At 46.5% G+C, this 20,821-nt stretch overlaps 2 protein-coding genes across 2 annotated transcripts in view; one reads left to right on the top strand and one right to left on the bottom strand.

The window, feature by feature from the left end:
* The window catches only part of Pde6a (phosphodiesterase 6A), a 65,146-nt gene extending 54,979 nt beyond the window's left edge, over positions 1–10,167 (top strand). Inside the window, exons 18-22 of the mRNA XM_034517824.2 lie at positions 1,635–1,698; positions 1,965–2,039; positions 3,771–3,854; positions 5,781–5,928; positions 8,468–10,167. Of these exons, the coding sequence (XP_034373715.1) occupies positions 1,635–1,698; positions 1,965–2,039; positions 3,771–3,854; positions 5,781–5,928; positions 8,468–8,544 (448 nt within the window). The 3' untranslated portion in view covers positions 8,545–10,167. The remainder of the gene's footprint in view (positions 1–1,634; positions 1,699–1,964; positions 2,040–3,770; positions 3,855–5,780; positions 5,929–8,467) is intronic.
* Positions 10,168–11,676: 1,509 nt separating this feature from the next.
* The window catches only part of Ppargc1b (PPARG coactivator 1 beta), a 109,492-nt gene continuing 100,347 nt past the window's right edge, over positions 11,677–20,821 (bottom strand). The window contains exons 11-12 of the mRNA XM_076912578.1: positions 19,992–20,146; positions 11,677–19,100 (exon numbers count right to left, since the gene is read on the bottom strand). Of these exons, the coding sequence (XP_076768693.1) occupies positions 19,000–19,100; positions 19,992–20,146 (256 nt within the window). The 3' untranslated portion in view covers positions 11,677–18,999. The remainder of the gene's footprint in view (positions 19,101–19,991; positions 20,147–20,821) is intronic.

Genomic DNA, 20,821 nt, shown 5'->3' with positions numbered 1-20,821 from the left:
CCCATGGACATGTATAAACTCACACACACACACACACACACACACACACACACACACACATAGCATAAAGATAAAGAAAATTGCCTTCTAAAAATGTCGAAGCAGAAATTTGGTTCAAAGTCCAGCCTGTCCACACTGTTGCCCTTCAACTCCTGCCCTTGCATTGGAGTGAGGTTGACCCTGTTTCTTCTGCTTCATCCGAGTAGGCATGGCTACAGGCAAGCCTTTTTTGCCTCTTTTTGTTGTTTTTCCTTCCTACAACATAGCTCTGACATGTCTCCCTCCCTTACTTATCCCATACCATGTGCAGCCCCAACATGGGCTTTAACCTCTGCTTTAGTTCTATTGCTTCAACAAAACACCATGACCAAAAAGCAAGTTCAGGAGAAAGGGTTTATTTGGCTTACATTTCCGTATCGCTGTTCATCATTGAAGGAAGTCAGGAGAGGAATTTAAGCAGGGCTGGAACCTGGAGGCAGGCGCTGATGCAGAGAGCGTGGTGAAAGGGTGTTGCTTACTATCCTGCTTCCCCTGGCTTGCTCAGCCTTCTTTATTATAGAACCCAGGCCCACCAGCCCAGGGATGGAACCACCTACAATGGGTGGGGCCTTCCTTCATCAATCACTAAGTAAGAAAAAGCCTTACAGCTGGATCTTATGGAGGCATTTTCTCACTCGAAGTTCTCTCCTTTTAGATAACTCATTTGTGCATCAAGTAGACCTAAGATTAGCCAGCACAACCTCAAAGCCCAGGACGACTGACTGGAATGTTTTCTCATTCTGCTCCCTCTGTGGCTTCAATTCTTCTCTGTCTTCATCCTTCTACTCTCTGCTGTACCCACTGTGTAGGGATTCATGACCTGCCTTCCCATCAGTGTGAGACGGAACCATTCACTGAGCCCGAGGCTCCCCACTGGCTATCTGGCTGGCCAGTGAGTCCAAGGGCTCCTCATTCCCTTGCCTCCAGAGCTTGGGTTATAGGAGCATCTCACCATGCCTGGCTTGGTGCATGGGTGCTGGAGATCAACACTCGGGTCCTTATGCTTACGAGGCAAGCACTCTAATGGCTGAGCCATCTTGTCAACCTGACATCATTTTTTACTTTGGGGAATAAACAATCAATCTGTACCACATGTGTTGTGCTACACAGGAAGTGATGTTTGTGTGTCCAGCAAAGTGCAGACTCCTGTCTCTTCAGTAAAATGGAGTCACTCAGGGCAAGGCACAGCCTAAGAAAAACAGTTTATATAATATAGAGTAAGGGCCCAGCTTGATCTCAACAGGAATAGATACCCAGTGTGTTTGCTGCGCACATTCCATGACTGAGTGCAACAGATTGAACTTCATGTTCATTGTCTCACCTAGCCTTGTGTCTAATCTATGAGGGAAGCACGGCTATTATACAGACAGGGAAGCAGAGGCTTAGAGAGCTGAGCCCAGTGGCAAACTTCTGATTGTATACAGAGGCAGGACTCAAACCTGTGACTTGAAACTCCACCTCCAATGGGAAGGATGAGCAAAGGCTCACAAAATGCTGGGGTTACCTACTAGGAATCGGGCAGAGAAACGTGAGGGGAATTACCTGGGTTTTGTAGCTTTAAATGGCTTTGGACTGAGAGTATTCTGTTTACCCAGGGCCATGATGATGACAGCCTGTGATCTCTCAGCCATCACCAAGCCCTGGGAGGTACAGAGCAAGGTATGAACTCTTCCTGCCCTGGCAGAGGGAGCTCAGTATCGCCGATTACAGTTAATGAGGTTGGACCCTCTTAGCCCAACCCCACCTCTCGGTCTCTCCAGTGATGATAAATAGTGTACCAGGAAAGGGGGCGGGGCTTTCCTCATTAGCTGAACTTGAAGCACAGGTGAAGTGGGAGTAGGGGTAGGAGGGTTGGGCTGTGCATGTGTATGTATGTATGTATGTATGTATGTATGTATGTATGTGATCGGGTCCATCGGTTGCAGGTGGCTCTGCTGGTGGCTGCTGAATTCTGGGAGCAAGGAGACCTGGAGCGCACAGTGCTGCAACAGAATCCCATTGTGAGTAGTTAAAGGGAAGAGGGTGTCATCTGGATGCCAAGAGAGTACCATTTCTTCCTGACCTGGAGGTGTGATCAATGACACAGGGCTGTGTGACCTTACTTTGGGTTGATCTTTTACCAGCACAGTGGTTCTCTGAGATGGTAAACGGTTTCTAGATGACTCTCAACCTCATTCTTTGAGAACAGAAACGGGGGGCCAGAGATATGTGCTCTACAGTTATTTAACCCTCTGCAGTTTGAGAGCCTTGCCGTCAGCATGTGGGTCCTTAGCTAAGTAGAACTTGACCAGTGGATACCAAACTGATGTTCTTACAGATACAGAAGAACAGGGGCCACTTACCCTGGCTCTCTTCTAACTGCTCAGAGCCAGCTAGAGGAAGCTTGTCTATCTGGGAACTTATCTTACCACTGAGAGCTGACTAGGCTGGGACTGAGGGTCAGCTGGCTTCCGACAGTTAGGAACTGTCCTCAAAGGCCTGAGGGTAAAGCTAGGAAGAGGGCTTCGGGTGGAGGAATCAAAAAGACAAACCACGGATGGGGAACAGATGGAACTGTGGGAGTGCTGAGGGTTCATGGGTCACCACCTTAGCCTTCAAAGGGAGGCCAGGGAGAGGAAAAGGCAGGGCAGGTGGAAGAGGCAGAGTGTGAAAAAGAACATGAAGAGAGAGCCTCAGATCTGTGTCTTCCCTCCTTCCTCCATTCATCTCTTGCCTTAGGCAGATTTTAAGGACGAGGCTGGGAGGGTGGGAGGGTGGGAGGGGAACAGCTACATTCCTTGCCAAAATATCATAAGAGTGGTCTCTGAAACCTCTTGAGCCAAGCAGTCACAATCTACTTTGATCTCAGCACTGCCATCTTCTGTTGGTTTTGTTCCTTTAACATTTTAAAACGTTGACTGACTAGTTAGTGATCTCCCAGTCTCATCAGCCAGAGTCAACAGTTAGCAAAGCATGCCCATGCTCCGATTACCTATTCTGGTTAATGCATTTTCTTTTCTTCCCTGTTTGGCTGGGGTATTTTATGTGAATCCCAGACACGGCCATTTCTTCCTAAACAGTTAGCGTGTATCTCGGCGAGAGAAGATTTGATTATAGATAAAAACATAGCTTGAGCCAGCACCGTCTCACACTGACATCATCTGCAATGATATTTTAACAGCACCTGGCTTCCACTGCTTGTCTCCACTGATGGAGAAAAAGAATTCTGTTTATTTGTCCAAATCAGAACCCAAACACAGTGTGGCTCCACCTCTGAAGCCTCACAGAAGCAGCAGCAGGTTGCTCCACTCCTCCCTTTCTCTTCTCTCTCCTCCTCCTCTCTCCTCCTCTCCAACCTCCCGCCCACCCTCGTGTAATTGTTAAAGACAATGGGTGTTTAGTGGGTGTTTGTTTGGCTAGTGTTTCCCACACTCTGGCTTGGTCACTTACATTCTGCATGTTCATTAACACATCCTCCTCTGTCTTCCATATTTTCTTCAAATTGCTAGTCAAATCCGGAAGCTTGGTGAGTTTAGGATTTTATTTATTTTATCTTATTTCTGAGAGTCTCCCACAGGGCAGGCTGGCCTTAGGCTCACTACGGGTTGAGGATGGCCTTGAACACAGTGATTACAGCCTGGTCCTACCACTCCTAGTTCTTCTTCTTCTTTCCTTTTTTGCAAGAATGTTTCTTGGGTTGGGCGACCCCCTATTATTGCCCCATGCCATTAACTCTTTCTCTCCCACGACAGCCCATGATGGACAGAAACAAGGCGGATGAGCTACCCAAGCTTCAAGTTGGCTTCATTGACTTTGTGTGCACTTTTGTCTATAAGGTAGGCTTCCCCAGAATCCAGCAGACAGCAAGGCAATCACATGATGCTTTGCAGAACAATTTTCATCTCCAGTGGCACGTGGTTCTCGGGACCGCCTTCTAGAAGGGAATGACGTACCTCCAGCTGAAGCCTGGAGCTCCTTTCCCTTCCTTGCTCAACAAATACTCACGGGACAAAAGCTAAGCATGCTTTTGTGGACACAATGTCATTGTGAAAAAGTAAGTCGGAATTTCTCTTGTAGTTCTCATTCAGGTTAGTCCCTTCTTGAGCGGCCCACCACTGACAAACCCATCTCTACTCTCTACCTGCTGCCTCTTCATTTTTGAGACTTGGTCTGGCTATGGGCTGATCTCCAACTCATGATCCTCCTGCCTCAGCCTCCAAAGTGCTGGTGTAACATCAACTACATCACTATGCCTGACTCTACCTCCCATTAATTATTTTTCTTTTGGCCACATTATGTATATATATAAGGAAACGGAGGTCAGAACAGATGCAACAGGGCCAGCATCTCTGGACCCACCTCTGGGTCAGGACAGAAGCTGGCTCACCTAATACCCAGGCCAGGGCTTTCTACAGTATGAGCTGTAGTTCTTTTGCATGGAAGAAGAGCAACTGATCCCCAGAGGGAACAAAAGTATTTCTGTCATCACACAGACCAAGGGCCATCTGCTCAACAGGACAGCATGGCTGATGCTTACACTGCCAGCAGGAGAGTTATGAACAGGGATTCTGAGTTTCATATTCACCTGCCTAATCCCAGATCCTCTAGGGTAGGAGCCGTCGCCACCCTACTATCTAGATGAAAGTGAACTTCAGCAGTGACCGCCCCAAAGTCACACAGCTCCTGGTAGAGCATAGACCACAACTCGGGCATCTCTGGGCACAGCGAGCCCTGCCTGGCTCCTGCTGCAATGGGTCCTCCTCACTTCGGCAAACCTACTTCACCAACCTGCACTCGGGTCCCTCTCACTACAAGCCTAGGAGTGATGAGACAACCCACATTGGTGGCGGGGCTCAAAAGACCCAAGGAGATAAAATGTCCCATAGAATGCAGGGTACTGTTCTCAAGGTATTATTTATTCAGTTCCTAGAGTTGCCAGAGGTCATAGGAATAACCTCAATAACCCAGTTTCATTCACTGAGTATTTGTGAAGTATCTGTGTGTTCCAGACCAGTGCTAATTCTGAACCAACTGAGGGGATGACCCAGGCAGTTCCTGCCATCTCTAGGTGTCACCTTCTAGGAGAGGCAGGCAAAGGGAGTCATTATAGGGAAGTGGGAGTTGATTAGAGAAGGCTTTGGGGACATCCATTTACCTACAGGGTCAGAAAAGGTTTTCCTGGGCAAAGTGGTATGGACGTAGGGACCTCAAGGAAAAGGGGAAAGGCAGAATGTTCCATCAGAAAGAACAGCAGTGGGAAGTCCACAGGTGGGAGGAAACACTCATAAAGTGAGATGTGGATGCCTGGGACTTCTGGATGAGAAAGAATAGAGATCAGTGAGTAACATACTAAGACTTACATTTGCACCCTGAAGGAACGGCCATACAGGAAGGTTCCAAGCAGGGGAAGGACGGGCTCCCTAGTGTCAGCAGGCATGAGAGGCAAGTCACTCCAGTGACAGGCAGAACATACCCCACCTTGATCCAGCATCCTAGGGCAATGCCCCTGTTTTCACTGAGGCTCCTGGAGATGAAGTGTTATGGCTAAGACACATAGTATATGGCAAAATCTGGTCCCAGAGGCTGCAGGATGCTCTAGGGTCCTGTAGTTGAACATAAAGTAGACTTGTTCTCTCTCTCTCTCTCTCTCTCTCTCTCTCTCTCTCTCTCTCTCTCTCTCTCTCTCTCTCTCTCTCTCTCTCTCTCTCTCTCTCTCTCCTCTCCCTCCATCCCTCTCATTGTACTTCTCCACTTCTCCCCAGGAATTCTCCCGGTTTCATGAGGAGATCACACCCATGCTGGATGGGATCACTAACAACCGCAAGGAATGGAAGGCGCTGGCTGATGATTATGAGGCTAAGATGAAGGCACTGGAGGAGGAGAAGCAGAAGCAGCAGGCAGTCAAGCAAGGTAGGCAGAAGAGGCAGGGTGGAGTCTTGGCCAGGCACGTTTCCAGCATACAGTGCATCTGGGCTTGAACTGTGGTCTCCATTCGGGGGGGCGGGGCGGGGGCGACTGAGCCTGCTGGAGGCAAAGTATTGTGGCTAAGCCACACAGTATGAGGCAGAATCTGGTCCTTAGATAGAATAGAGGCTGAGGCATGCTCTAGGGTCCTGTAGTTGAACATAAGGTAGACTCTGATTCTAAGGCTGCAGACATTTGTATCAGGAATTATTAGTTGGAAGGAATTTTAATAGCGGACTTTCCAGCCATTTGTCTACTTGAGTCCTAACTTTACCACCACGAGGTTTGGTTTGTATACTACTAGTGAAAGAGGGCTAGATATCCTTCACAGCACCCTTTGCAGTATGCGGTTGGAAAGGGCTCCCTTGAACTCAAAGTGCATTTGACTTGTAAAACTCTTAGTGGCAACTTCAGAACCACCCCACACTGCCCAGGACTGAGCTCAGCAGGGGCCTGCCCATGTTCACATTAAGTACCATGTGTAGAGGTTAAGGAGATGGCTCAGGTCTCACATAAAGTCAGATGCAGAGAGAGAGAGAGAGAGAGAGAGAGAGAGAGAGAGAGAGAGAGAGAGAGAGAGAGAGATCACAGGCCAGCTAGCCTCAAATAATGAATAAGAGACCCTGTTTGAAGTATGGTGAGGACTGACATCTGAAGTTGTCCTTTGACCTTTGACCTTTTTTTTTTTTTTTTACATGTGTAGCGTGGCATGCAACATCTGAACTCAAACATATGAATGGGCACCCACCCACTTCCCCTCCACACATACACGCAAACTCATACATAACCAGGTATCCAGGGGGGTTGTGTGAAGTTAAGTACAGGGACACATGCTTGCAATCCCAGCACTCGGGAGACTGAGATAGGCAAATTACTTTGAATTTCAAAACCAGCTCTCTCTCTTAAAAATTTAATTATTTATTTTCTAATTACACTGCAGCTGTCTTCAGACACACCAGAAGAAGGCATCTGAATCCCATTACAGATGGTTGTGGGCCACCATGTGGTTACTGGGAATTGAACTCAGGACCTCTGGAAGAGCAGTCTGTGCTCTTAACCTCTGAGCTATCTCTCCAGTCCCAGCCTTCTCTTAAAATATAACAAAACAAGCAAACAAAACGCAATAACGAAAAGGGGCAGGGCCAGCAAGATGGCTCAGCTCATAAAAGCGCCTGCTGTGCAAATTGGATGCCCTGAGTCTAATCCCAGAGCCCATAAAAGCCAGATAGAGCACCAGGAATCTGCACCTTCAGTATTTCTACATCAGAATGGGGAGGAGGGGAGGTAGCTCACGAGACCTTGCCTCAGTAGGTGAAAGGGGAGGACTGATTATCAAAAGTGGTCCTCTGCCCTCCGCATTTGCTGTGGCATGTGTGCCACCCCAACTATTAAATGTAACCAGAGAGACAAAGACTGTGTGCAGGAAGGGAAGTTAGTCAGGGTGGAGCAGAGACTAGACGCCAAGACTTCACATACAAGTGGTCCTAGCTTCAAAAGGAATTTGTCCCAACGCCTGTCACATGGCATCATATGACACAATTGTCTCCGTCCTCTTTAAGTTATCTCTGTCTAGCTGTGTGTTGTTTCCTCACAGGACTTGGCTTCTTGTCCCTGCGGTAGGCTGCCCGACTTCCCGAGCGTGTGTCTCTCTGTTCTCAGCACAGACACTGTCTGGTCCCCAGTTCTTCTATGGGCGAGCGGCTTTGAAGATGGGGGCACCCTTGATATCTCTCAAGGGTCTCTTATATATCACTGCTCCTGTGGGTGGATTTAGCTAGTGCACAAGCTGTCTTTGGGAAAAGGAGCAGGTTTGTGTAAACATGAGGCCTACAGTTTTCCTTTTTAAAATAGCAGCGCAGGGAGTCAAACCCAGGCCTGATGAATACTGAGCAAGTGCTCATATCCCTGAGCTATCTCTTTACCCAGGAGCTTTTTTTGGTTTTTCGAGACAGGGTTTCTCTGTGTAGCCCTGGCTGTCCTGGAACTCACTCTGTAGACCAGGTTGGCTTCGAACTCAGAAATCCGCCTGCCTCTGCCTACCAAGTGCTGGGACTAAAGGCGTGTGCCACCATCGCCCGGCTGAGCTTTTTCTTAAAATGTGAATTTACTATTCACCTTTTAAAGTTGGGATACTCCAGATCTAACAAACAAAAAAGAGATTTTCAGCAGCTTTTTTTTTTTTTTTTTTTCAAGATCTAGCGAGTAAACTAGCTAGATGAAAATGGCTGAGTTGAATAGTAGCTGTCCTCTGGGAGTTTTCTCCCCCAAGTCAGTCCCTACAGCTCCCTGTGTCTCACAGATGTTAGTTGACATTTGTCATTCTGTGTGGCTTCTCAGTGGGGGAGAACCTCTGATTCCCCTGCTTCTCCTGACTCATGGGTCTGCTCTCTGCATGTGCCAAGCCTTGAACTTGGTCCAAAAAAGGTCAAAGGTAGGTTTGCTGCAGCCTCCTCTGACCTGTTGTGTGCTTTCCTGTTCTTCACAGTTGCTTCCAGGAACCAGCCAGGAGGGAACCCCAGTCCAGGGGGCGCAACTGCATCCAAGTCCTGTTGCATCCAGTAGCTGACTTTGCTGCCGGCAGGGGGTACAGCCCTCAGGAAGGAAGAGGTCACTCAGGCCACTGAGCAGTTAAAGAATCAGGAGTTGAGGGGTGGTGACAAACACAGCAGGCATCTATATCATCAAATGGTCTTAGACATTGTTTCTGTTTTGTTTTGTTTTGTTTTGTTTTAGACAGCTCTGGCTGGCCTGGAACTCTCTATGTAGACAAGGCTGGCCAAATTCACAGACACCCACCTGCTTCTGTGTCCCAAGTGCTGGGTTAAAAGCATGCACCACCACACAGGGCTTAGAGATCTTTTTTTTTTTTTTTTTTTTTTTTTTTTAATCTTACAAAGTCTATTGAGTTTAGCCCAATATTCTAGACTTCATATACTGACTTGATAAATTTTTGTTCTTATAATTCTTATAAGCTCTTTAAACTTAGTGTTTTATTATAAAAGTATCTGCTAATTTCCAAAAGTAGAGAATTATACATCAAATACCACAAACTTACCCCAGATTTGAACATCAAGCTCTGGTCATGTGTGATTCACGTGTCTTCATGTTCCTTTTCAATTTCTCTCTTTCTCTCTTTCCTCCTTCATCTTGACCTTCTTCCCTCCTTCCCTTTCTCCCTCCCTCCCTTTCCCACCATGTAGCCCCAGCTTGCTTTAAACTCTCCATTCCTGACCTTTGTGTTTACTACCACCCATGACTTAGCTGAACAACTTATGAAAAATTCCATACACATGGCTCCACCCCTTCACAGTCTTTAGAGGAGTTTGTGCATCTTTACAGGAATAGGCATCTTTAAAGCTCGCATATCTTACGTGGTAGCACATGCCTGCAATCCCAGCCCTGGGGAAAGAGGAAGGAGGAGGTCAAGAGTTTCAGAGGTCTTGGTCTATACAGCAAGACCCCACCTCAAGGAGGAAGTTACCCTTCCTTAAAGGAACAGAGCCTTTTCTAGCATGACACTGTCACATGGAGGTGAATGCTTCATACCCAGCTGTGGAGTATATTCTGGTGAGCCACAGAGAAAGGGCTTGGAGCTTCAGTAGACAACTCTTTCAGGGGTTTCCTTAGCTGCAGGATACTCTGCATTTCTCGGGGAGGGGGGATCTCTACCTGAGGTGGATAAGTATGATCACATTGCCCAACATGGGTCAACTGTGGAAGGCCAGTCTAGCTCCAGGTTAGAGTCTGTTTCCTAGGAAATCCAGCTGTGATGTAAACTCTAAATCAACCACCCTTATGGCCCCAAAACTTTTTAAGAGACTATTTGTGCTGGGTGTGGTGGTGCAGACCTTTAATCCCAGCACACAAGAGGTGAAGGCAAAAGCATGATGGTAAATTTGAGGCCAGCCTGGTTTACACAGAAAGTTCCAGGCTGGGCTACAGTGTAAGATCCTGTTTCAAACAAAACCAAAGAACAGAGGGGAAAAAAAAGTTTGGTGTCTTAGCAGGTAAAGGCTCCTCCCACTAGGGCTGCTGACCTGAGTTCTGTCCCAGAGCTTACCAACACATGTCCACATGTCATACACACACACACACACACACACACACACACACACACAATGTACATAGTGGAAAATAAAGTATTGCCTAATCTAAATTTCACATATTAAATGTGTTTATTCTGTCTCTCTTTGCTTGCTTCCTTTTATTAAGATCTACTTTTTGTTCTCCAATTTTCCGTTGATTTCAGTTGCAGACCTTCTGTTTAATTAAGAGGCCCCCTTGGCTTAAAAATGGACTACATTTAAGTATGTTGTGCCGGGCAGAGTTACTGTCCATGACATCCAAACTTATGAAATTGGTAGAAAGAAACCAAAAGTTGTCAATAAGATAATACTCACAAGAGACTGTCAAAAAATATCTGCCATACTTGCTTAAGTTCGAACTTTGTTTCTATTGTTTCCCATCCTCAGGTTTTAACAGCTCTAACAAAGATCAAATTTAAGGCTCAGAGTGGTGCTTTGTTCTATCCACATGCTGTGAGATTAGCTAGACCATCAACAACCCTACCTTGTGCAGGCACAGCTGAAGCTGCTGTAGTAACCTGTATGCCCTCATTTCTTTTTCCTTTGCCAGCGACTTCCTGCAAAGACACGGGTCAGTTGCCCCATATTCTTTAATCTCCCCTGCCCTCCCCCTGCTCCCACTCTGGGGGTGGTGCATAACACCCGCCTGCCTTTCATAAATGGCTATCTCTTAGACATGTCTTCCTCCCAGACTGGGGGTTGTTTCTGTAGACACTTATATTAAAGCAGTTGCCTCAAGGAGGGGGAAGGGAAGTGCATAGTTTCCCTCAAATGTGGACCACAAGTCTACTCTAATGCCCCCCTTTAAGCAAAACAGGAAACTGAAGGCCAGAGGAGAAGGCTGGAGTCCTTACAGCTCAGTTGTCTGGCCTTCTTCCAGAAGATATCCAAGATCAGAGAACACTGCATGTCGTACTTACATCCTGTGACTTCCATTGCAGAGCTAGCTGTGCCTCGGGAACAGACGTCCTGACCTTCTGTTCAGGTTTCATTATGGCAGGACTTCAGTCTTTTAATCCTGAGCTGTGTTTTCTGCTCTGTTACAAGTGACACTAAGGACTCTCTTTTCTCAAGCAAAGACATGTCCCTAAGCATGGTTTAAATGGCAAGGAGAAGAAGAGCTATAACTCTACTGAAGAGATATAACTCTTACTGAAGAGATGCTGTCCTGGAGCACACAGGGTCTGCTCCGCTGGATTTTCATCACTATATTTAATGAGGTTGAGAGAGAATCTGGTTGAGGACCAGCATAGTCGTGTGACAATACTTCTACTAGTCACGAAGCTGAGGCAGGAGGCTTGTAAGCTGAGGCCAACTTGAGCTACACAGTGAGTTCTGAACTAGACTGGACAACTTAGTGAGGTTTTGTCTCAAGATGAAATTAAAAAGGTGCAGGGGTCTAACTCCATGGTACTACTGTGCAAGCCCTTGGGTTCAATTCCCAGTTCCGGACAAATAGAAACCAAACAAAACCCAAACCATACATTGGCCAAGACTTTCTGAAGCAAGACTGGATCTGGATTCCCTCATTTAGGGAAGAGAGTGCGCCCCCTCCCATACACAAAATGAATTCACAGGACCAATAAAGAAAGACACCTCTGGGCAGAGCTGTGGGTGGTATTTTTTAATTTCCATAGTGTATTTGTTCGGTTTATTTATAAGCAGATCACTTCACTATTTACAGTACATGAGCATAGAGAGTCTACAGTTTTTTGTGATGTAAACAATAGCTCCCCAGCGGGAGCTGAGAAAAGAAGCCAGTTCTGAAGTATTTACAGACGTTAAAATAGAACTTTATACTCACAGAATAATAATACATAGAGCAATTTGGTTAAATTATCTACGAAACTATAGAATCTGACAATGTACAAATACAGGAAAACAGTTTCTCATTTAGAAGGTAAGACGGATAAATCACTCCGGAAACAAAATAGGGACAATGACAACCACAATAATTAAGAGCAAAGAAGTCTTCTTCCTTGCTTCTCACAGATATAGTATTTATATAAATAAGGACACAACCCAACGAAATGGAAAAAATATATAAAAATCTTCTACCAATTAAAAAAAATAGCAAAACTAAAAACTCGATTTTTTTCAATCATTAGCAGTGTCCTTTAAAAAATTAAAATTTAGCTTCTATTATAAATAATAAAGCAGATGTGTCCCTCTGTATAGGTGAAATTCTTGCACCTTTCTCAAGAAATGCATCAATGTAACACACACACACACACACACATACACACACACACACACACATACACACACACACACACACACACACACACGCATGCACACACACAAACACAGCCTTACATTCACGCACCCCAGGCTACAGTTACCTTGTTGAGTTCCATAATACATAATGCCCCTACAACAGTACCCTGGGTATGACCAAACCTCTCAAGTTTAGCCATTCCCTGGTTTGACCCTGTCGTGGAGTCAGGGAAAGCCCTGGCTCCCTATTGCTCAAAATTCTCTAGGCTGCATGGTCACACTAAGAGAAAAGGGTTTTGAGTCCAAGATTTGGAACTGTCAGAAGGGAGCACAGAAACCACCTTGCCCAGTTGATTAAGGCTAGCTACAGACAGCATCTCTTGATACCTAGGGGTTGAGGAGCAGGGTAGTCTTGGTTTCAACCTTAGCAGCCGCTTCTAACAAAAGCACGTGCTTTAGGCCAGTGCTTAAAGGACACAGGAGACAAGGAGGCAGGTGTGAACCTCTGGAGTCACTTGCACGGAGTTGGACTTCCAGATGGTCATCTTTCCCAGCATCCACCAGGAAACCCCCACCCCCCATGCTCCATCGCCCTGTCTCATGTACCCTTCAGAACATGCTCCCTTGAGACTTCCAACCTGTTTCAACTGGAATCAGAACACCCCTTCAGAAACCAAGGTGGGAATAGTTTATGACTTATTATTCCTAACACAAAAAACGTTGGACGAGATTCGAAAATACAAAATACAAAAAATTTAAAACAAACAAACAAACAAACAAACAAACCTGTTTGGCTATTCAGTGGACCATATCAAAGGTCATGGCCAGGGCCCCCCTTTTCCCCCCAATCCTCATACATAACTTCTATGCTTGTCCTAAAGGTACCACGTGGGCCACCTAGCAGAAAGGTTCACTTAACAAGGTTGGCAGCTAGGCTGCCAGTATTGCAGTTATAGTAAACCCCTCCGGACACATGGGTGCCGGGTTCAACCCCATCCCCTCTTCCACAGGATAACTAGTGCATTTCCTGGACTGCTTAAGCAGCTAGGCAGCAGATGATTTTCTGAGTTGGTACTAAACACACAAGACAAAAAACTCATTTGTGTTGCTGTATTTCACTGCCAAGATAATGTTGGCCGACATGGTGGCTGACCAAAGGAACTTATTTTGCCTTCCATCTTGGTGTCTGGTGGACACCAGTCTTCGGCCACTAGGTTGGTGGCCACACATTGATAAGGCAAAGTGCTGACCAAGCCCCTCCACAAGGACACTACCCAAGGCCAGCAAAGGGAGAAAGGAGGCTTGTTAAGGCTTCCTTGGAGAATCCTTTGATGAAATAAAAATATGGCACGGAGGGGTTGTAGCCACATGAATACCTTTCGGAGGAGCTGTTGTAGGGACTGACCACCTAGAAACCATATGTTGCAAGTCCCTCGATTTGGGCATATGGATTCCATACTCCTTTCAATAGTCAAGGCTTTCTGATGAAATGGCTTTGTGAACATCTGTCTCCCCAAATCCCAAAGGCTTGGTCACTGCTGCTATACCATTAAAGATTAAAAAAAAAAAAAAACAAAAAACCAAAGAACCAAAAAAAAAAAAAAAAAAAAAAAACCAAAAACAAAAGCTGCCCTAAACATATGCAGTGTGATCCATGCCTCCTGATGCCCCATGTGTCTTATAATCAATCATCTGAAAGCAATGTGTGAAAACTGTCTAAGTCGAGCTATTTGGGGAAAACAAGTGTATTGCTAGTATTATCCGCAAGCAAGCAAGGGACAGCCAAGTGATCACAACATTCAGATTAAAAGCTGTTCGGTGGGGATGATGACAAGGCTAACTGGAGACTGGAGGTTGTCAACGAGGCAATGAGGGTTAATTCTTTACTATCCCACAAGAGACTATGGCTTGGATCTGTCCTGAGGAGCTAGCCTCTTCGTAGAAGGCACCTCAGTCAGGACTATGTGGATCTCATCCTATCAGAGGTTGATGACCTCGAAGAGAGTGCCCTTTCCCCCCCCACACACCCCAATTTAGCCAGAGAGTAAGTGGAATTCTGGGCTCCCCTGGCTCCATTATCATTGGATAGCCTCATTTGCTCAAGGAACAGGGCTCTAAAGTCACACAGTAAAGAAGAAACATAAAGGGAAGATTGCTCCGCAAAGCATTGCAATTGGCTAGGCTGGGTTTTTTTTTTTTTTTTTTTTTTTTTTTTTTTTTTTTTGATTTTCTAAAAGTGGGTACCAAGATATAAGCCCATCATTCTATTTCTTGAGCTTCTAGGAATGAAGCCAGTCAGGCAAGGACTGACTATCTGCAAGCTCTCTTGTGGCTACTACCTTGAAAGATGCCTCTGTTTTCTTTCTCACACTAGCCCCCTCCCCTATCCCCTAACCAACCTTCAGGACAACACCTTACACACAGATAAAGGATACACAGATTTACCAAAGGAGAGTGTGGAACAAGGCTGAAGTGTCAGATTTCTCAAAGTGCTTTCGTGGACTAGTGCAAAGTGCCTAACTGCTTCCCGGGTGTCCCGGTATTCCGCAGCTAGAGTCAGGGGCACCCTGCCCACACTCCCATCTGTTCTAGGCCAAGACCATCTCTGTGCAGGGAAGTTTCTCTCCCAGGCTGTCTCTGCCCTTACCCTGTATCCCCAGATGCTCCAAACTGCCTGGGAGCTCATCCTTGTACAAAACCCTCAGGGAATTGGAGGGCAGTGTCAACATATTGCACATAAGGACTAGTTAGTTTCCTTCTACCCCAGTGAGCAGGGCGAAGGGATCCCTTTTCTTTGGCTAATGACACCAACAGGTTCACTCTATTTATTATCATACACCCAATCCCTTTCCATTGTCACACGCGACACTGGGATATGGCTTTCTCAAGCTGATCACAACTGCTGACAATCAAACATTAAGAAAAATACTTTTGACCTCAGTGAATCACATCAACACATCCTCTAAGGGTGACTCCGGTTCACGGAGAGATGCCCTTGCCTCTGAAGCAGCAGGGTCAACTGAAAAGTGAACTGAACTCGAGGGCCAGGACAGACCCTGGAGAGAGCTAGCCATGCAAAAAGAACAGGCTGCCTGCACTTTCTTTCTCTCCATTTACCACCTGTACAGCGGCCATGGCAGGCATATCACATCTTCCCCCAAATGCTGACCTGCAAGGCTTGAGGTCACAAAAGACACCTTACTGTATGTCTTCCCATATTAGGACTTGAGGACTAAGACTCTGTGGCTGGCTCAAAGTAGTCCTCCCACCCCTGGAGCCTTGCTGTTCACCAGATTTTAAAAGATCAACAGAAAGACACAGGCATAGGATGGGTACTTTCTGACTCAAAGCATTTTTCTAGCTGGGGCCACAAGTGATGTTGGGGGAATGGGGAGTAGGAACCTTGGCTATATTGCACCCACTCATATTTACCTACTTGATGCATTTTTCTTCGGTGACAGAGTCCCCTGAGGGAGAGGACTCTGATTCAGCCTTGTAGTGACTGAGGAAGGAGATGGAAGAATTCCACTTAGTGGTTGGATCGGACAGTTCTAGAAAATACCAGCACGGCACAGAGATGACACGGAGCCTGCCCTCCCTGGGCGGCTGTCAACAGTCTATAGGAAGCTGTATGGCAAGCACACATAAACATCATTGAGACACTTCAGGACAGCTATAACGAGAAGGTTGCCAATAGCAACTGCTCCCTCTGGGTTACTCCTTGATTTGATGGGAAAGAGATCAAGATGGATTCCGGGTCTTGGAGGGGCCTGACATTCTCCTTGGAAATTTATATGCAGCACCGAATGAATCTTCCAGAGAGAGAGGTCATCTGCAGAGCTGGTAATCCATTTTTATGAGAGTGTAAGTGGAGAATACTAGAAACTTTTGGTGGGCATCAGTTCTCGCCAGTGAGCTCTGGGACATTAGTCCCCAGTGTCAGGCCTGGGGCTCTGCTCTGCTCTGCTCAAGAACAACATGTAAGTGACTTTGAGTGCCAGAGAGTGAACTGACTGGTCATTTCCAGTTAACCCTGGCTGGGGAGAAAAAGACTTAGTGTTGATTAAGTATTTGTTCTTTTACTCCAGAAACCATCTTCTGGTTCAGTGTAACTGCAGAAGCAAATGGTAAGAGCCCATGATTCCCTGGACAACTTCTACAGTCCGAGGCCCAGGAAGAAGGGACTCATAAAGTCACAGAAGAAGTTCTTGGTGGGGTCAGAATTCAAATGGCTCTCCAGATTAAATCTAATCCATTTCCCTTTGCATGATTTCGGTGAGCACTGGCTTTTCTCTGCGATTAGAGCCCTGGTTTTAGTGGATGCAACTGAAGAACTCTAATTCAGTTCCACTCCATACCCATCTTCCATGTGCCCACCATATGCTAGGCAATGAATAACCATAAAGGAATTCAGAATCATTGGGTCTGTGCTGTGGAAAGTCCCTTTTTGGATCTATCCTTAGAAGCCACACCTTCTCCAGTTATGTTCCTGTATGCTATTCTGCCCCTTTCTTTCTATACTATTTTGTTTTGTAATAGTTTTGGGAGTCCTCTACCATGTAATAGCTTCAGGGGCTTTTTTTTTCTCAATGGATCAGGTTATGACAGGGCTGGCCAGCATAAAAACCAACCAGCATATGGCTCTACAATGATAGTCTTCCAAAGATTAGAACAGGATGTCAAATCAATTAAACACTGACCAATTAGTAATGCCTGCCCAAAGCACTGTGTTGAGTATTCCAATAGCATGACCAGGCTCAAAAACATTAGTGTTATGATCAATTCGTTATGTTTGCATTGGCTAAGGATGTGGGGGGTGGGGGGAGGCATGGCTATGACTATAGACTGCCCAAGCAGCAGCTAAGACTTCTGCTGTCTAATTTGCTCCTCAGTCTGTTTCACAGAAAGAGAACCTGGGTTTTAGGGAGGTCAATGGATTTGACACAGAGATATTCTGTTTCCCTATTTCTGCTAGAGCCAGCCTTCTTGTCTATGGGTGAAGACTTTCCCCTACACCAAGCACAAGATCATGGTTCACTTTCTCTACTGAGGTATTTGATAATCTTTAAAAAATAAAAAATAAAAAAACCACCAATTCTCAAAGGAATAAGCCTGGCATTAGCAGCTGATTAATTTAGCTTGGGTAGTCTAATGAGTAATTTACTTTCAAACTCTCTCATTTTGGCAGAACATTGGGTGGGGAGGGGGAAGGGGAGAAAGAAAGAAAATGTCACAAGACCAAGGAGGAACAGAGCTATATGAAGTATTAGAATTGATACTCTGCCTAGCTGGTTCTCCGTAACGAAGGGCCCCTGGGAACCCAGAGAATGTCACACTGGATATGGCTTTGACAGTAGTCAAGAATGGGTTGAAGAGGAGCTCACTGTGGATGCTCCTTGGGAGGGCCTTGTCCACCCCCAACCTGTGCAACCCCTCACTTGGCACCTCCAACTTTACAGAGGCGCGGGCAGGGACACTGTAGGACATAGGATGGGCTGCCAGTTGCCTTCCCTGCCCCAAAAGACTGCCCCTAGGTAAAGTCTGTGCACCACTTGCTGGTGTCTCAGAGCCCTGAGGGGTACCTGCAGGCAGGATAAGTCACAAGACACTGAGGATCAAAGCTCGGGGACACCTGAGTCTGTGCTGAAGTTTGAATTAGCCTTAATGCTGGTGAGTCAACTGGTGGCCCAATTCTCAAATGAGAAATAGGCTTCTAGCCTATTGCTCAATTTAGCTAATTCCACTCCTCCAGCCTCTGACTTTTGCATCTTTATGCTGTCTCCTGCAGCAGGCTGGGGCCAGGAATCAGGAGGCTTGGTGTGGATCACTGCTCTGCCTGCTCCCTGGCCGTGGGACCTCGGGGTAGGACATTTCACCTCTCAGGCCCTATCCTCTTTCCCTGCGGAATGGGTCTAACACAGCTTACTCTGCCTTCCTTACAGGCACTCAGGGCTCTGAGCACGAAAGACGGGCACCCTCCAAGTGTGGGTAGACAGGGGAAAGGGATTCTCATTACACTGAGTGGAACTCACTCAAAATAAAAGATACCAGGACTTGGTAGAAGATACCTGGACACCTCTCTCTTCCTCATACCTGTGACTGCAAGCCCCTCTTTTCTGCCAGGGATAAGCAGCAGTGAAGCTCAGTAGCAAACACCTAGTGACAGTGCATAGTTAAACAATCAAGGAAGCAATACGATAATCCCAGGCACAGAGGATCTGAGCCATAAATACATTTTTTTTTAAGGATATACTTTTTTTTTCTTCAATTAAAAATGAGTTTCTAATCCTGATTCTATTCACAAGTAACAATTTCATCATCACACGCTACAGACAGAAGATGTTATGTGAACACAGCTCAAGTCTACAGAAGGAAGTCAGTCGGGTGGGAGGGGCAGAGGATGACTGACAGCACTTTGAGGTGCACCCAGGACGATCCGCTGGAAGCGAGGACGACGCTAACGTGGCAGTGGAACATCGACAGCATGGAAACTCACGGACGGAAGCAGCTTTGTTCAATGTAAACATTGATTTGTTTTTAGAAGGAAACGACAGCAGATTCAAGTCTCTCTCTCCTGTGTGTTCTCTCACGCTCGCTCGCTCGCTCGCTCATTGGCTCGCTCTCTCCCTCATATACTCATTTCTTTGAAAACGTAAACATATTGGAAGGGCCTTGTCTGAGGTATTGAGGTATTCCTCGAAGGTTAAGGCTGATATCAATGCAGGCTCTGCTGGGCCTCTTTCAGTAAGCTGTCAAAATCCATGGCTTCATACTTGCTTTTCCCAGACGAGGGAAGGGACTCTTCAGATGTGGGATCTGCGGGCCGGTGAGAGGTGAGGTGGTGAGAAACTCAGTTGGAACCAGCAAATCTACCACTGAGGGTGGGCCTCAAGGAACCGGGATGGCCAGGGTGTCACAAATCTACCACTGAGGGTGGGCCTCAAGGAACTGGGATGGCCAGGGTATGACAGTGCAAGAGTGGGCACTACCACAGCATCAACAGTCATTCTGCTATGACATTTCTTCCATGTTGACCAGACCTCATGGCTTCCAAGTTCCTGATATAGAGTGATGGGTTCCTGAACAGAACACCCTACAACTCCTTTCCAGCCAACATCATAGAAGTATATTTTCCAAACACCCTTCCACCAGCTAGTAATTTGATACTCTGATACTAGTCAGTCACAGAAGAAAATGCTAATGGATCTATTTCAGACAGATGGGGAAACTAAGTCTCACAATGGACTACCTGTATCACAAAGGCTACCATGGGCTCTCCTCTACAAATCATTTGTCTTTATGTCATGTTTCTTTGTCTTCCACCATCTTGTGCACAAATGGCACAGGCACCGTGTCTGTCCACACTGCCCTCTATTAAGGGCAAAGTTGCTGTCTGTCAAGGGTCACCACAGAGTACATGTCAAAAGGCAGGACAGCCAAGGTACTGCAGGGTGGCTGAGAGCACAGACTGTACCATCCTATGAGAACAGGAAGGTGACTGTGTGGTTAGAGCTACTCACAGGACCACAGGCCAGAAGAAAAAGCAAGATGTCAGTTGCAGAAAAAGCAGCCGTAGAATAACAATGGGGGAGGAGCTTGACAAGGGGGCCTGTTCAGAGGGGCCTTCAGTCTACGTGTCATTAAAGGAAGTCACTGTCCCTTTTACTCTGGGACTCATTACAATACAGTTAGACTCTGCTTTCTTACCGTAGTCAGTGTATCTGGGCCAGCGGAAGTGCCGGAGCCCTCCATAGCTCAAGTGGAAGGAGGGCTCATTGCGCTTTCTCAGGGTGGCGCCGTTCCTCACAGACAGGGCAGCATGCTCTGAACACCGGAAGGTAATAAAGCCGTGCTTCTGGCCTCTGGAAGGAGAGGATAGGGTAAGGGAGGGTGTTCTAGGCCAGCCTGGTGGATATCATAAGAGTACACATCATAGGATAAAGAACAGGAAACCATGTCACGTGCCCGCTCCTCTTCAATAGTGAGATTTGATAGGCCAACCGCTGTACTGTGAGGATAGCAGGAGCATCTGAACTCCTGGACGTTTGACAGTTGCTGGACATCATGCATTGCATCATAGTCAGATGACCCTGGGAGGGGGTGTTGTCATCTCCGCCTTGCCCAGGCAAAATAAGCTTTGTGGCATTCCCGGGTCAACCCAATGGCATGGGACTCAGCAGGGACTGATAAGACCCCTGGTCATGAAGCTAAATGCTCTTAACACTCCCCTGTCTCCCTCATCACTCCCCTGGTTCTGCTATGTCTCCTTCCCATTCTCACTCTGCCATTCTCTGGACCAGCGGTTCTTAACCCTTCCCGTGCTGCGACATTTTAATACAGTTCCTCATGTTGTGGTGACTCCCAACCATAAAATTATTTTTGTTGCTACTTCATAACTGTAACTTTACTACTGCTGTGAATCATAATTAAATATCTAATATGAAGGATAGCTGATATGTGACCCTTGTGAAAGGGTCATTGGACCCCCAAGGGGTAGCAACCCACGGGTTGAGAACCACTGCTCTAGACCCTTCAAA

This window comes from Arvicanthis niloticus, chromosome 14 (genome assembly GCF_011762505.2).
Source record: "Arvicanthis niloticus isolate mArvNil1 chromosome 14, mArvNil1.pat.X, whole genome shotgun sequence".
NCBI classification, from domain to species: Eukaryota; Metazoa; Chordata; class Mammalia; order Rodentia; family Muridae; genus Arvicanthis; species Arvicanthis niloticus.
Note: the sequence above shows the minus strand (reverse complement) of the source record. Positions and strands in the feature narration are given on the sequence as shown.